Genomic DNA, 16944 nt, shown 5'->3' with positions numbered 1-16944 from the left:
AAACACAACCTACATTACCCCAGACGGCAGCAGGGACCTCAGACAATTACAGCACCCAACAATTGTGCCTTGGCTTTGCTGGGCACAGGATGGCAGTGGGAGGAGATCTGGGAAAGCTGGGGACAGCAGGACCTCCCAATGCCACTGGTGACCTTTGCTTGCTGGGAACAAGGCCCACTTGCTTGCAGAGGTGGTCACAGGCTGCACATAACTCTTAGCACCCACTTCTGTGCTTGGAGAGCAGGGCCCGTCCCTGATGCCTGGGTTGGGGTGCCTGGAGAGAGGAAAGATGGAGGGAGAGCAGGCAGTGATGAAGCTGGAAGAGATGATGCCTGAGCAGAGTCAGGCTGCTGCTATGGGAGCTACACTGGAGGAAAGAGAAGTCAAAACAATGTGTGGAAGCAAACAGTTGCCTACACGAGGGAGGCAGAGTGGGAACGGCCCTGCCATCTGGTATACCGGAAGGGAGTACGGGTAGAAAATGAATCCTCACACTCTTTTGGTTAATCAGCAGAGAAGTGGCAGGGAAGAGAGTAGGAAAATATAGCACCAAAGCAACACCAAGAGTGAATTCAGGGAGGGCGTAAGGTAGACGCAGCGCCTGGTGGCATCCCTTAGAGGGGACAGGTGAGACATAAGGAGCTTGGCAAGCCTTTCCTTTGCCACTGTCTGTAGAGAGGCCCTTCACAGAAGAGACTTGCTCTGACTTTGGGCCTCCACAGCAATCCCTTGGGATGCGGCAGTGAGCTCCTTCTCCAAAGGCAGCTTTGGCTGGCAGCATGGGCAGGTCAAACGTTGGCTGTTAACTGGGTAAGAGTCACACACATGATGTGCAAGGCAAAAACTCAGATTAACACTTGAAAGCAAAATAAAACTTGGTAACATGAGCAGGATCAACTTAAAATGCACAAGGAGTGGAAGTGTCCCTCCTGGGGCCAGCAAAGAGCAGACTGGGTGACCAGCATGCACTCACACACGCAGATGTACCCACACGCACACTGTGCAAACCTCTGCTGCCTCCAGGCTACTCACAGCGGCCCCCCTCGCCGGCCCACAGCAGCCCTGCGCACCCATCCAGCCCACCTACTCCTTAAGCTAGGGAAAAGGCAGCCTCAAGACCCACCTTTGTATTTCAAGTGAGAACAGCATTTTAATGCTGAGGCCTGATGGGCACAGAGCTGACGCTCCCCTCCTGCATCATACTGCTTGCCTGAGGCACTGTAGACTCTTGGAAAACTCCCCCGTGCTCCTCAGACCCTCAAAGCAGCATTACTTGTACTTTTTACAGGGTGCCCAGCAACTAAGCAAGCAGCTTAGCAGGAAAGACAGCCCGGAAAGGAGCTGTCTTCTCAGGAGATGGGGTCCGAGCTGTGCTGCTGGAAGGGTGCAAAGGGGCACTGCATCCCTGAGCAGGGATGCCACAAGAAAAGCCCAGCAGCAGCAATACAGACATCCTTCTCCAGCCCATTAGTGACTCATAAGCAATGATGTGCCTCCTACCTTACCCTTGACTGGTTTGTCAGGGCCAGGAATAGAGCCTGAACACGGGCTCTTTGGAAAGCAGGAGTCTGACTGCTTCTGCAGTTTGTGTCCCACCTGAACATGTCAACCTCCAAGATCTAACAGCCTTTCTCAGGGCAATCAGATGGAAGAGTGCAGGAAGGAGACCAATTTGAAGCTGGGAGCAACAGTCTTTCTAGATTTGTAAGTTCTAAGGCCACAGGGGATGGATCTGACCATCTAACCTGAGGTGTTGCTAAGTGCAGACCAAAGAATTTCTGCCTGGAAGTTGTGCATTGTGCACACAACTTCTGCCGAGCTAAAGCAGAGCTTTCTGAAAGACCCCCTTGACTTCGAGACCCCCAGTACCCAAGAATCCACTCTGCCCTGGGACTGTTCAGCCAATGGTTTGTCACCCTCACTGAATAGCCCAGTAGTAACTGCCAAGGACTTTTCTTATAGAACAGAGTGCCATCAGAAATCTTCTCAAGTAGGGGCCTGTAAACCAAGACCCAGTCACTTCTTGGATAAATCGATGAACTCTTAGGTCCCTCAATGTAAGGAGGGTTTCCCCTGGTCAGACCAAGGTATTTCTGTGGCTTTTGGCCAAATCTCTTCCAACCTGTCTACATCTCTCTTACTAAACAGATGCCAGAACCAGTCAGCTACTGCTCCGCTGGCCAGTGAAGTGACAACCTTAAAAACAAACTGGTATGAGATCCCTTGTGAGCAGACAGCATGTGGAGTAGGTCATGGGAAGATGTCTGCCTTCAAGAGTCCACGAAGCAAAGGTTTCTCTTACTTGGACTGTTGTGAAACTCTGAAGGACTCATTTATGCATGGAGCTGTCTCTGATTAAGTGTGTTCAAGGATAAGAGCATCCACTGATGGAATTAATTTAAGTGGCAGGAGAGTTGCTTCAACCTTTGCCTATCAATACAAAAGCTATCTGAAATAGGTATACAAATCCCCACACTCAGAATTTGTTCTCAATGTTCAAATATTTATAACTGCATGATCTGAACCTCTCTCCGCTTTCACACCTGTCTATCGTGCAGCACTAAGACACCATTAGCTCACATAACGAGATGGAGGAATCCCTGTGACTGATATATTAATGAAGCTGAGTTTTCCTCAAAGAGAAGGTCGTTCCAATACTGAGCAGAGCTGCTCTTCCCTGCCTGAGCTCACTTTCTAATGGCCATCTCAGGCTCTCGGCTGCTGTGCATGCTGGCACCCTCCCTGCAGGGAAGGCTGTCTGCCTTTGCCAACTGCTCACCCCATATAGCTAGTAAATCCCAGACAGACGGTGCTAACGGAAATATCTTTTTTCCCCCTTTTAATGCTCTTTGCATAATGGCAAGCCCAAAAATCGTTAGTGAAAACGAGCTTATCGCAGGGGCCTTTGATAGCCCTAATCTGCTTATGCGTAGCACTTTGAGCTGCCAATCAGAGCAATGCGAACTCCTGCTCTGTGATCACATGGGGCAGAGTGAGGATGAAAGTGATATTGCCTGGGTCACCTCATTATCTAGCCTCTCTATTAACTCGGCTGCAGCTTGTTCTGGTTTCCCCTAGCGCTGCAGTCCCAGAAGCAGCAGCCTCGCTTGCTCACGCAACCCAGGCAAACAGCCGCTTTCCCAAACTGACTCCACCAGCTGCCTGACAGCCACAGGCACATCTGGCCTCAAAGGATGCCTCACCTTGCAATCAAGCGTATGGACCAGTTAAGGACCCCTGCAGAAGCAAGGCAGCTGGAATGGGGAGTGAAGGGGTGAAGATCCGATGGTTTGGAGACAGTCACATTTAGAGCCAAACACCCATATGCTGCCTGTCCAGACAGCTTGTCTGCATGGGAGTGAATTCATAGAGATGCACAAACCCACTCAAATCAATCTCTCCAAAGCAATTTCCCAGCCTGTTTCACTCCTCCATCAGTTTTTATGAATCTACCCTTAGGGAAAGACAGCATGATCAAAGGGACATGAAGAAAGAACTTACCACTTGGGTGCACCCCCTCTGCCAAAGAGCCCTGATCCAAAACCCCAGCTGACTTTCCCCATTACACCCTTTAGCAAACTGCATGCTGGCATCCCTGCAGACCCACAAGGGCAGAGGCATTGAGCTACTCCGTGCCCAGGCAATGGAAACTGGACTGCTTTTGCTTTGTCTTCAGTAGTGCAGAGTGTCAGAAACTTACTGGATTGGGCAGTTCTGGCTTCGATCATGGGGGTGTAGACTCCTACCCCCAGCTCTGAGCGGGCACCCAGACGGAACTTATACAGTGTGTCTGGTTTGAGACCTTCCACAGCATATGAGGAGGTTGGGTCAAACTCCACCTTTTGCTGGCAAATAAAATGAAACACAGATTATTTGGTGTAGTTGGAGAATACAGAAAAGCTGACGCTCAGCTCCCGATGCCAAGGGAATAGGCAGCCCCATCACCTATTCTGGCCCCACAGAAAGTCACAGCCATGCTGCCAAACCTGTTGCAGTCCTGCAGGACTCCAAGGCATGGAGCTTTCTGGGTGAAATACAAGGACTCTGCAGTGAAGCAGACCTCTCTGACAGCCAGGCTGCACTGCTTGGCATCCAGACTGCACTCACTGTCTGACAGCTTTGTGGGAATGCTGGGTCCAGCTATACAGTTCAGATGAGGGGCACATGAGTTTGTTTCCTCCCAACAGACAGTGTCTGCCTGTGAAACAGAGTAAAGCCCTTGTCCTGGAGTAGTTGGCATCTCTAATGCACCTAAACAGTGCTGGTGAAGGACTTGTTTTGCTGCCACTTCACCCGGAGGGCACTTATTTCTAGCAGCTCTCATGCCACTACAAATACAGAAGGAGGAGAGGTCCATGGGACACTGTGATGCTGTCATGGCACAGTTCTCACTGTGCTGCCCTGCAGCCAGCACTACTTTTGATATATTTAGAGCTGGACTTCTTTTAGGGACCTGACAGTAAACATGGAAGGGCTCTCTCTAGGCCACCCTCAATCTGTTCCTTAAGCGTAACCAGTCCTGGAGCAGCAGACACACTTTGGAGGCCATTTCAGACCCAACTGGAAGCCCTACCGGCCTGCACAACTGTTTAAAGGCACCAGCAGTAAGGATGCCTCAGGGATGGTGTCTGGAGCCTTTCCAGTCCCAAACCAGTCACTAGCTACTTTGCTGGGCATCAAAAAGCACTACTGAGGTCACTTACACAGAAGCCAGACAGAGACTGCCATATTCCTATCACACACCCATGAGACAGAAGAACCATGGAGAAGAAACAGTCCCGTTGCCACCCCAACTCAAGCAGACACCCTTCCCAAGCTGCTGAATTGTGATGTCTGGCCCCAAGTGCTGCTGACACAGAGGCAGGATTCTCACCTGAGTGCCATCCTCCCCTTCCCAGTAGAGCAGCTCGTATTTGGTAATGCGTTCCTGAGAGGCAGGCAGCCACGTCAACAGGATGCGGGTATCAGACTCTGCTTCTGCCTGGAAGTCAGCTGGCTGGGCGGGAACTGGGGACCAAACACATGGTTAGGGCCAGGTGGCAGATGCAGGTAAAGGAGTCGCACGGCTTTGGAGAGTCTGCATTTCACCTTGCGAGGATCCTCTTTCATTTCTTCTGGACCCTCCCTTCTTCCCTCTCCCCTGTACTGTGCTCTTGGAACAACCCAGGCAACAAGCAAGCACCTCTGTGCTTAGTCACAGTCAAACAACCCAGGCAACAAGCAAGCACCTCTGGGACCCAGGCAGGTGACTATGGAAATTGTGCTCACTTCCAGCCCCTGACTGCATCCCAGCTCCTTCCTTCCACATGTGTACTCAGACCCCAGGAAGGCCTGGCACAGTTCCATAGGTGCCAACATCCACGTCCAGGACCTTGTGTCACATTTTTAGCCACTGTATCCCAGACAAAACTGTGGGCTGTGTTACTTGTACAGAGATTGATACCAACTCCCCAGGACAAGCTGACAGCTTAAATCTGATGGCTGTGGGGCGGGGGTGCCACTCTGACATGCAACCATTTGAGCACCAAGTGCAGTTGCGATGCCTGGTGCAGATCAGACAAACAGCTGAGGTGCATACCACTGGGGTGGACACGGAGTCGCGACACCTCACTCCATACGTACCCCCTTGCTGCGTTTTGACCTGGATGATGTCCGAGGGTGGCCCGTCGCCCACTGAAGTAAAGGCCAGGACACGGATGCTGTATGTGGTCCCTGTGATGAGGCTCCCCACGGTGGTGAGGTGGCTGTCGTCAGTGTTGTGTTTCTGCCACATGCTCAAAGGCAGATGTGGGTCGGTGGTATAGTAAACGCGGTACCCTCGGATCTGTCCGTTTGGCTCCTCCGGCTGCTCCCACTGGACCAGCATGGTGCTGGCGCTCAGCATCCGTGCCTGGACTTTGAGGGGTGGACTTGAAGGAGCTTGCTCTCCTGTCCGGGCCTCGACCAGCTCACTGGGGGGACCCCTGCCAATGTTATTGACTGCGATGACCCGGAACTCATACTCTGAGAAGGGGCTGAGCCCACCTATGCTATAGCGGGTTGTTGCCACACCATCCACCTCCTGGAACTGACCCTCCAAGGATTTGGGCTTGTACTGGATGACATAATATGAAATGGGGTCGGAGTTGCCTGAATCCCAGGTGAGGGTCACGCTGGTAGCTGTTGTTTCAGTCACTAATGGCTCTGTTGGAGGTTTTGGCAGTGCTGCAATTGAAAGGCAGAGAGGTGTGATTTAAATAATTCAGTCAGCTCAAACCCTGCAATGTGCACAGGGATAAAAATGGAGCTGCCACCTCCCATTAACATTCTTCTTTAAAAGGCAGAAATCATTTCATACTCTAGAACATGCATTTTTATATTACCATATATTGCTTGAAGTGGTTCTTAATGGAAGGATAAACAGAGCAATCATGTTATTAGACGTGCTTGACGCACTTACCAGCAGCAGGCTAAATAAAGGTAATTCAACGGGGATGCAGGAATGTTTCTGTCATGGGGGTTCAGCTGGCAGTGGGAAGGTGCTTGCTGGGCTGGGCTGGCCCCAGAAGCCAGGTGTACAGCTGATTTACAAAGGGATACAGTAAAGCAATCAGAGCACCACAGGTAATCTGGAGCTATGCTCCTGCTTCCACAGAGACAGCATCTTAGGTCATAGGGAGTTCATGGACAGTGCTGTTAGATGGGTTGATGGGGGAATGCCTTGTAAGTATTATAGTACATGCAGGAGGGATACAGCCAGAGAAATTACCAACTTTCACATCCACTATTTCACTGGGTGCTGTGTCAAACTGCAACCAGACAATAAACTGTTACACAAGAACTCTGTGACACTGACATCTCTGAAGTGTTAATGAGAATGCAACTACTGCAAGCAAACATTTCCAGATTTGCCATTTTACCAAAAGAACAAAGAAAGAGAATGAGTGTGTGAGAGAGATTTGCAGAGTACACAAATACTTTAAGACAATGACTGAATTAAAGTCTACAGTAAGTTTAAACCTCCTATGAACCACCCTAGTTAAAGTCATTAGTGACTTGTAATGCAGCTGTGCTTGACGAGGAACTAGGAAAAATGCTCAGCCCAAATTAAGATCCTCAAGTACTTCATTCTTTGGCAAGCCATCAGGTTTCCAGTTTCCACATGGTTCAGCTGAGGAGGGCAGGCTCTTTAGCATAGGAGCATGCCTGCTCTGAGTGCTGGGGAGGATGCCTTTTCCAGTGCTAGTGCAACATGAATACTGAGAAAATCGGTGAGGGCTGAGCTGGCATGGGAGGGAAGGGCATGCAACCCACAACCAGACACCACACCACTACCCATGGAGGACTCAGGGAGGGCAAACACATCCCGCCCAATATTACAGCCTGAAGCAACACATTTCCTAGAGCGTCCAAGAAACTGGCAGCCTCCCTCAGGCTTTCAAGGACAGATGACACTCACCCACCCTTTCCTTTGGAGAGCCGCAAGCTTGACTCTTGCCAGCTCTTGGGTGTGCAGCCTGCATGTGAGCAAGAGGCAGGTCTGGCACCTTTGATGCACCTTACTGCAATCAGCTCTGTGTCATCTTGCTTCTCCTGTCTGCCTTGCAAACGGTCTACTTTCCAGCAAGCACAGGAGAAGCAACACTGGGTGAAGGAGTTAGGGACAGAGGCAATAAGATATCCAGAGTGAAGGTGCAGGGAAGAGACAGAGAAACAAGGAGGAAGGCAAAGGGCTAAAGGAGCTGAGCAAACCGCTCCCTGTCCTGGGGGGGCCTCTGCAGTCCTGGGGTGGCAGTGGGCATCACATCAGCCAAAGAGGGAGCGAGGCAGAGTCGTCCCAGGTACAAAGAGGTTAATACTGGGAACCAGTACGTTCAGTGTAATGGTGCAGTTTCCACCTCCTCCCTCCACGTCCAAACCATCTCCCCATCATGCCGCTTTCTTCCATACACTCTTGGGTATGTACTATAACCAAGGCAACCCCTGTGCTCTGTAAGAAAACGGGGGCTGGAAAAGGTACTGACTAGCAGGCGCTGTGAGTAAAGGGAGCGGTGTGTGGCTAAGGTTAAAAGCATCCTCTGACGAGCACCAGGGAAAAGAGAATTTGCTGTTAATCTCCAGGTCAGAGAAGGCTAACACTCAATTCTGTGATTTGTTCAAGCAGGGACTTGGTGCTAAAGGTGGCCATAGTGCAGGAGGGGGCCTGCAAGAACAGACAGACTCAAAAGATGACATTTCTGCGGAAATCTGAGCTACAAATCAACTGCAAGGAGAGGAGGAAAGGGATAGTGTGGATCTGCTTGGCCCCAGATGGGAAAGGCAGGACATGTACTTCAGCCTCCTATTAGGGAGCTGTCTGGGTGGGCTGTCCTGTACCCAGTGGTCAGCAATCAGCAATAAAGTCCTCTTTGGGGCAAAGCTACCTGTGAAACGGCAGCAGGAAGCATGCCTTAAGGACAGCAACAAAAGAAAGAGAAAGGGAAAGAGGCACAGCAGTAAGGGGAAAAAAGAAAATTGACAGAGGAATATGCAACAATTTTAAAATGAACGCGTATAGCTCCTCCCTGCAGGGGGGGAGGATGCTCATTCTGGTGAGGCCCACAGACACTTCACATTGCTGGGATTAACCTTCTTGTCCTGCCCTTACTGCAAGAGGACATCTCTGTGCAAACAGCTCTCTGACTGCACACATCCATAGACCCCTACCCCAGGACAGCCCGTGGCCTGTCGCTGTGCAGAGCTGATCCTGCTGATGCGTGGAACAAGCCAGAAATTGCTGGGATGGGCACAGACTCAATGAGGTTCCCTCGTGGCATAACAGGGACCCAGCCTGACACAAGCCTGTCTCCCATCGTGCCACATGCAGGGAGAGAGGAAATGACCTCCAAAGCAAATATTATACTGTGAGCAGGAAAAAAGAAAGCTGTGGGTTTGGGAACCTCCCTTGCAAGGTGGAAAAGTCACAGGAGACTGCAGTCAGTTGGCTGCACCCAAAACCACTGTTGGCAAAGGGCTACACCACTGAAACCCAAGTAGGAGCACCGCGAGGAATAATTCCTTACCTTTGACAGTGATCTGGGCTGTGGCTTCGATCATGCCAAGGGAGGAGATGGCCACGCAGGTATAGTTGGCAGACTGCATGATGTTATTCAGCTCTAGGACGTTCCTACCGACGGGCATCTCATCCTCTTTGGTCAGTTCCTCCACACCAGCCATCCACTTCACGTAGGGCATTGGAGCACCTACTGCCACGCACGTGAGGTTCACGCTCCCCCCAGGCATCACCTCGTGGTTGCTCGGAGGGATAGAGAATCGAGGAGCAACACGCCGCACTGCAACAAGGAGGAGACAACTAGTAGGGTCACAGAACCAGCAGAGAGCACTCAGTTGCATTGCGGGGGTACGCGAGGGGGGTTCAACATTTTTGCCTGTCTATCCCTTGGGACAGATAAAATGAAGTGCAAAAGCTGTTCACTGCTTTGCCAAATTGCACACACTTTGCTCTCCTTCCTTAGCCACTGGCATCTTATTAGAAGAACTCATTAAGGGATGGCTCAATCCATTCCCTCCAAACATAGCCTTTTGAAATCATATTACTAACATGAAACATTCCTCCATTTAAATTACATCCCTCTAATTAGAGAGCATGCACAAATGCCAGTCACACACTCCCTCTGTGCAGGGCCCACTGAAGCTCTGCAAAACAGAATTACCTGCTCAATTTATTAGCTCTAAAGTAAAGCAACTCGTCCCCTAAACCTTGCAGGGTTTGGGCAGGAGCAGCAGAAGGGTTTCTTTCTGAATTAGCACACGTGTGCTGCTAAATAAAATATAATTCCTTTCAAAATGGAACTCAGGTTCTACCTTGGCTCAGTAAAAGTAGTCACCAGAGCTGCATGACATTGTCAGGGCCTGAACAGATCACCTTGCTGGGCAGGAGAGAACTAATCCTGACAGATGTGAGATCATATCCATTTTGACAGAAGAGAGCTGGGCTGGCAGAACCCTCCCCACCTTTGTGGCAGCACTTCGGGAGATGTATTCCTCCTTATTTCATTGCACAGCTTCTCTTCATATCAATCCCTTGCTGGGTATTTCATTCAAGACTTATTTGTAAGCAACTCTCAGCTACAATAAAGCTCTAAAGCTGCCTGCCATATGCATTCCCTTCAGGAAAATGACACTGAGAAATGAGACCCCTTCTTCAGGGTTAGTGTTATGGGCCTATTTAAGCAAGGGTAGAGAAACAACTGTGCTCAGTAAATCTTTGTCTCCTCTGGGCAAGCTCATTTTGGTCTGTAGTTAAAAAGGGAAACTGCTCGAATGTGTCTCGCCCAGCAGCCGCGCTCTCCTCTAGCCTCCTCCACCAGAACGGCAGCCCCAGAGCATCGGCCGGGTTCACGACTGACCGGCTCCTGAGGAGCCTCTCCCTGCCAATTATGCTCCTCCATCAGTGCATCGGGCTGGTGGAGCAGCGAACAGCCACAGCGCTGGGGGAAGGTGGAAATCGGGCAGGAGCCTGGGCGGTGCCAGCTCACAACACACTGCAGGCACAACTGGCCCCACAGGTGCTGGGGGTCTGGGGGGACACAGCTCTGCTGGCCTGGCTCCTGCCACCATGGTGTCTCCGCAGACAGTAAAGCTGCTGACAGCCCGGCGAGCTGCAGAGGTATCGGCTCCGCTTGCCAAGCTGACTCTCCCCAAATCAAATTTCACTAGTGCTCTCTTTGATGATTCATCCCCAAACCAACAGGCTTGCAGAAATAGACTGAACACGGAAGCCCCCACGCTAGCATGTACAACAGAGCTAAGACTTCGTGATAAATTAGACAATACTGTCAACATCGTGTGTGTACTACACATCATCTCGGTGACAAAACAGGGCTCATTAGCTCCTTACCAGCCAGGGGAAGGATAACTTCCTTTGCTTTTTTTTTTTTTTTTTTTGGAATGTCTAAATCCAAAGTCTTGCTGGTTGTTTCTTTTAATCAATTATTAAGTCTCAAATCAATAGCTACATGAGCGATTGCCAGTGAGGCGTTACCTGACTGACGGGGCAGCGCTCCCCAAACGAGACAGAACTGAAAGTGTACTCAAGTGCTACGCAGTCATGAGAATACGGAGTTAACCTGATGGACATGGCAATGGTTTAACATGATGGCGTGTATTTCCAACCAAAGCATCCCAGCACCATTCGTTAAGAGTCAGGTTTCATTTTCCAGTGAACATGACGTTGAATTATTTCAGGTAGAAGCTGTTCAAATTCTGTCCCCATCCAAGGACCAAACCCACCCACCCACACTGTATTAAAATAAAAAAGAGCAAACTTTGAGGATAAAGCCATAGGTGTGCACAGAGCACTCACGCACATGCACCAGGCAAACAGGCTGGCACGCACTGGAGGCCACTACAGAGTCAGAGAGAAAGCGGTGTGAGGGCAGGACAGGGAGAGGGAAGGTGCACAGGAACTCACGTACAGGGACATGGGAAGATGAGACTGAAGGACAAGAGGCCATGCAGGAAGGTCAGAGCCCAGCACGCACAAACAGATCTTGACTCCCAGCCCTGTGAGACCAGAGGCAGCACAGCCTGCTGCAGACTCCCCTGCACCCCGCACTGTGCCCCTGTGTCAAGCACTGCTTTCAGGGTGCTCCTAGGGCCACGCCGAACCCCATCAGCACCATGCTGAACCCCATCAGCTCCATGTCCCCTTTGATGTGTCCTGCAGAGGCAGTGCCTGTGGGTGCTGCAGCTGCCTCTCTCTGGGGAAGCAGGCAGCTGACTGCCCCCTGCTCCCCTGTGGGCAGCACAGGGGAGATTCACTTCCAAAGGAGCAGGGGGCTCATTCGGCAGCGCTTTGCAGGGCAAAAGGAAGGGCTGAGCCCCTTTGGAAGTGACTCTCCCCTATCCTACCCACAGGGGAGCAGCAGAGGTGGTTGGTGTGTTCGTGTGCCTAGGGAAGGGATGAATGACAAAGAAAACTCTCCTGCAGATCAATCCGTACAAGAGGGTGGGCAGGCTGCAGCGTCCCCGACCTCGACGCAGGCCATGCCTCCTGCACACTGCAGCCTGCGGCATGCCGGGAAGCTGTGCGGGGCCTCAGCTCTCAAGCCTGGCAACAGATGAGCAGTTAAACAGGCCTCTGTGGTGTATTTTTGCGACACAGAATGGCTGAGCTGGCCTCCCCTTGTTAGCACACCGGCAGAGCTGCTAAAAATGGATGCCACGTGTAGGGGTCAGCTCTCAGCATGGGAGGTTGGAGAGGGTCAGGGCAATGCCTTTGGTGCAAGATCTGGCCCAGACGACACTCTGGCAGGAGCACGTGCAAAGGAAGGGATGGGCTCCATCAGCCTCCCACCCTCTTGGGGGATAATTGGCAGCTTCTTGTCCCAGTCAGTACGGAGGGAGAAGGGGAGATGCTGTCAGTTAGCATTAGCGAGAGCTGGCAGAGCTCTCACAGCAGCTTGCAGAGCACCATCAACACATTCCTCAAGCTCAAGCCAGAGATTTAAGTCGCTTGCTTTTCTAGCATAAGAGTCTGGTAATAATTTAAATCAGTATAACTCCTCAAAAAGCAGCATCTTAGAATGTCTGTCCAATTTACAAGTCAAATCACATGGGCTAGCACAGCCCATGATGCTACCTTAAGTGCTCCAGAAATTTTTGTTGTTCTTCATTTATTGCAGCAATGAAATTTCCCTTTTTATTACAATTTTCTTGACAAGAATTTGCAATTTTTTTTTTAATCTTCTTTCTGGATAAAGATCAGAGAAGGTGGTTTGGAGGTTTTGCCAGAACAGCACAGGGAAAATTGCTGTGAATATTAAAATGATTTCAACGGACAATAGTATAATTCAGAGGTTTAGTTAAACCAGCAGACTGTCAAAAATGAGATTCATTGTCATTCATCCCAAGAATAGGCATCGTAAGGGCTCTGTGCTGCTCCACTATTCAGCACGCTTCCCCGTAGAGAGCGTTCCCTGGGAAGTGAAGTGAAACCCTGGAGTGGTGAGCAGTGCAGTGCAACCTGAGCCTGTGCCCTGGATCCCACAGGACAGGGAGAAAGGACAGCGTGGAGACTGGTTCCCCACTCACTGGGGGGACCATGGGGAGGAAGGAGGGGAGCAGGCAACACAACAGCCACAAAGGTTGAGATATGTTAATAATTCAGCATGCATTAACATGCACATTCCTTGCCTTGAGAGCAAAGAGCATGAATCGATTGCCCGGCTCCTTTCACCATGGGAGTGGCTGTTTCCTAACATCTCAGGTTCCCTCTGAAGGTGACGTTACCCCCTTGGAGAACCACGGACCCCCCCTCCCTGCTGCTGTCTGCAAGAGTTGTAGGCTCTGAGCTCCGGGCACGAGTGCTCACGGCTCACAGGCCAGTGCTGTTAGCCCCTCTCTCGCATGCTGAGACACTGCTGGCATACAGCAAGGCTCTGCTGGAAACACAACAGTGCCAGGAGGACTGCCCATGCTTCCAAAACGGCATGGTGCTGCTAGGGAAGGGGAAACCAAACTGCTTTCCCTGCTGGCTGTCTTGGCCACAGTACAGCTGAGCAAACTACAATGCTAACACCCCTCACTCTAGCTTGCAGAGATGTAGGGACCTCTACTTGCCTGCTCTTGCTTCTGGGTTTCCCTCCCACTGTGCCCAGCTGGCACCTAACTCTGGGATCCAGCCTCCCCCTCCCGACACCCCCATCGCAGGCTCGCTGGGTGCTGCCCCATGGTGATGAAGAGTTGTGCCCGTGCTCTGCACGCTTCTCTGCTCCTCTCTGGGGCAATCCCAGCTGCTCTGGTCCTGCACCACTGTCCTGACATCCTCTCCCCTTTGCTCTTCCTCTGCACAAAGGGGCAGCAGTCTGAAGTCCCGTGAGCTCTGAAGGAGGACCAGCACTGCCTGGGCTGTGCTGCTCCTCCCTGGCCCCCAGCACAGCAAAGGCAAGTTCGGAGGGCTCTGCTCTGACCTCCCAACTGGGGTGAGTAGTAGAGAGTGACGTGGGAGCATATCTTTGAGAAGGTGACACTGCCCAATTGCTTTACTCCAGCCAGGCAAGCTGAAGGATCCTTGGTGCACGGGGTGTGCTTTTGCCCTCGCCACATGGCTACCCTGCCCAAAACTCCCGCCTTCCTCAGGAACCACTTCTTCGGAGTCGGGAAGGAGTGAATTTAGGAGATATCCTCAAACACAATCATCGGTCTGCATGGTTTACTCATCTGTAGACACCTTTCATCTCTCCCTAGTGCTATCATTTTAAGGAAGGACTTCAAATGGAAAGGCAGTTGCTGGAGTCTCACAATCTATTGACAGAATCAACAGCAGGAGAGGAAAAATTGGAACCAGAAAAAATGCATTTACAGTCTAATCTTGTGCTCAAACAATGCTGTACTATTTATGCTCCCAATGCATCCTTGAGTGCTGACATTTTATAGACAATTTCCAAAACAGGGCCTTGCCATTTTTGGATTATATTTCAGCTATAACTTTTAGGTCTAATTATTTGCGCTGACAACCACATATAAAAGAGGATGTATCATTATAGTGGTGCAGCACTGGAGACACATCAGCATTCAGCATACTGACATACTAATAGCAAAGTAAGGGAGAGCAAGATTGCGGAGCTATACAATTTGCATTCACTCTCTGAAATTTCTCTGATGAAAATAACACAACATTAAGGAGGGAAATAAGAGAAAAGATCCACTGTATCAAGATAAAATAACTCGTTAATAAATAACCTTGTAGCAGTCACAGAGCAATAATTAAATGCATGGGTGAGCAGTACACAGTTTTAAGTAAAGCTGGAAAAATATAAGATGTAATTATCAGTGCCAAACAAATTATAAGCACGGCATATCCCAATGGAATATTTAGAAACTAATTTCTGGCTTCACATTAAATATTTGTGTACGTGGGTATTTTTGGTGGGGTGGGAAGGAGGAGTCAACACAAAGAATGAGAAATTATCCACTCCCGCTAGCTTATATCCATTCTCGGCTGACTCCCCTCAGCTAAACCATGCGGCTAAAACGTTTAAGTGCCCTGTCAAAGGCTTATTCTCCAGAGGTGACCGAGCCATCACAGCAGTGCTCCAAATTCACTGAAATCTTGGAGGCTTTGGGCCTTGGCTTTAATTTCTTCTCTTTTCTTCCATGTTCTCATTTTTCATCATTGTCTTGGGCTCAGGTAATTTTATCCTCTACGAAATCTATTTTTAGAGGGTAAACAAGGGCCCCGTGCCTCAGTACAACCTAAATGAGAGCACGTTCCAGGGAGAGAAACGGGAGCGAAGTTAGTGTACTGGAACAACTGCTATGACAACTTGTTAAAACTTGTTCCAGTGATGACTATAAGATCAACTCATGCAGCTGCCTGATGGCATGTGTGAGAGGAGCCAGGGTCTCTTCCCTGTGCCACCTGGGAGGAGCGCTGGGCTGGAGAGCCGCTGCAAGCATCCCTTTCCTCCAGCGCGTGTGGAGGGACAGACTCGCACAGTACCTGTTCGGTGAAGGAGTCATCTCCGGAAACTAGCTCAGGACTTCTGCCAAAACCACCAGCTCTCCTCAACATCAAATCATGAGTGCCTCAAGATAGGTCTGGAGCTAGATTTAATTTAAAAGCTGGAGTTGCCTTTCAGTATTGTCCTTTATTCACCTCTGTCTCTCTGAGGGCAGTGGGACAGAGCAGGGCAAAGCACAAATCAGGTTTTGCCGAGTGGCTACGAGCTCCTGCGCATGTCACCACGGGCCTCTCTGAGCCATCCTAGACAAGGCTGGGGCCACTGCCAGAGCTCCCTGCTCTCCCGCCAGCAAGAGAAAGACCCAGCCCCAGGGAAGAAAGGAGAGGCAGACCTGCTCATGCAAAGGGCCCTTGTCCGAGCATGGAGAACTGGCCACCTCCAGAGCGGGGACTGCCGAGGAGCAGGGAAGCTGCCTCAGCACGAGGGCCTTGCATCTCTCAACCAGCTGCTCCTGCTCCCTGTGGCATGGGAGGGCAGCATACTGGGTTCTTCTCCAGCTGAGATCAAAAGTAAGCTTTTCGCCTCTAGAGAAAGTTAAAACTTTCAAAGCTACAGGAGAAATTGAGGAACCCACTCTCCCAAACAGCTGGTGAAGGGACTGGAGATCATTCTGATCTCCGCTTCCAAAGACTGCTCTTGATCTCTGGCCAGAAAGCAGCAGCAGTTTAGAGGTGTTAGACTGGCACCTAGGACAGGTAATGGGTTAGAGGAGGACCCCACATACAGTAGCATGCACTTCTTCCCACCCTACCTTTGAACAAAACCGGCCTGGCTGGCATTGCATGCAAAATATATTCTGTGCATTTTAAATCTCAAGCAACAAAGGCATGCAAGCAAAGTATCAATGCCATCACCAAAGTCACAGCAAACAGTAAGCAGATTTCGTCAGGCACACTGTGGCCGTGCCTGGAATGGAGCCAGAGTCTGTAGGGCCCCCTCCCCTTTTGGGGATGGCTCTCCTCTCCCTACTGGAAAAGTCCCATCTGACGTGGCGTACTGTAGATGGATAAGAAGTGAAAAGGACCAACCTTCTCGCTGATCTGAGAGATGAAAGTTTGTTTTGTTTGATGGCAGAGTGCGATGAAGATGAGGAGGGAATAAAAAAAGACAAGGAAAAACACAGAGAGTAAAAACAGGCCAAGCTTCATCTGTCCGCACACCACTGAAACGACAAGACAAGACTACAGAGGTCAGCCATGACTTCCCACCGTGCACACACACCACTCCATGTCATAGACAAGAGTGTGACACACTCACACTGCTCTGGCCTGGAGCAGGGCCGGCCCCTCTGCCTCCCTGACCCGCTCACCACTCGTCGAGGCAGGGTGGAGGGGACCACACGTCCCACACGTACTCACATGGAGGGTGCTTTGGGGGCGGCCCCACGCTGAGCCAGATGCTGGAAGCACAGACACATCTACATGTGCAAAACACTCAT

The 16944-nt window shown here is 50.6% G+C and overlaps 1 protein-coding gene across 1 annotated transcript in view; it reads right to left on the bottom strand.

Annotated features, from left to right (window-relative positions):
* Positions 1–16944, bottom strand: part of PTPRF (protein tyrosine phosphatase, receptor type F) — a 307937-nt gene that overhangs the window by 68679 nt on the left and 222314 nt on the right. The window contains exons 8-12 of the mRNA XM_009287280.1: positions 16535–16546; positions 9042–9311; positions 5623–6204; positions 4874–5007; positions 3701–3845 (exon numbers count right to left, since the gene is read on the bottom strand). Coding sequence (XP_009285555.1) covers positions 3701–3845; positions 4874–5007; positions 5623–6204; positions 9042–9311; positions 16535–16546 — 1143 coding nt within the window. The remainder of the gene's footprint in view (positions 1–3700; positions 3846–4873; positions 5008–5622; positions 6205–9041; positions 9312–16534; positions 16547–16944) is intronic.

Source organism: Aptenodytes forsteri, unplaced genomic scaffold (assembly GCF_000699145.1).
Source record: "Aptenodytes forsteri isolate BGI_AS27 unplaced genomic scaffold, ASM69914v1 Scaffold119, whole genome shotgun sequence".
Lineage (NCBI taxonomy): Eukaryota > Metazoa > Chordata > Aves > Sphenisciformes > Spheniscidae > Aptenodytes > Aptenodytes forsteri.
The sequence above is the reverse complement of the archived record's forward strand: the minus strand, read 5'-3'. Positions and strand labels throughout refer to the sequence as shown.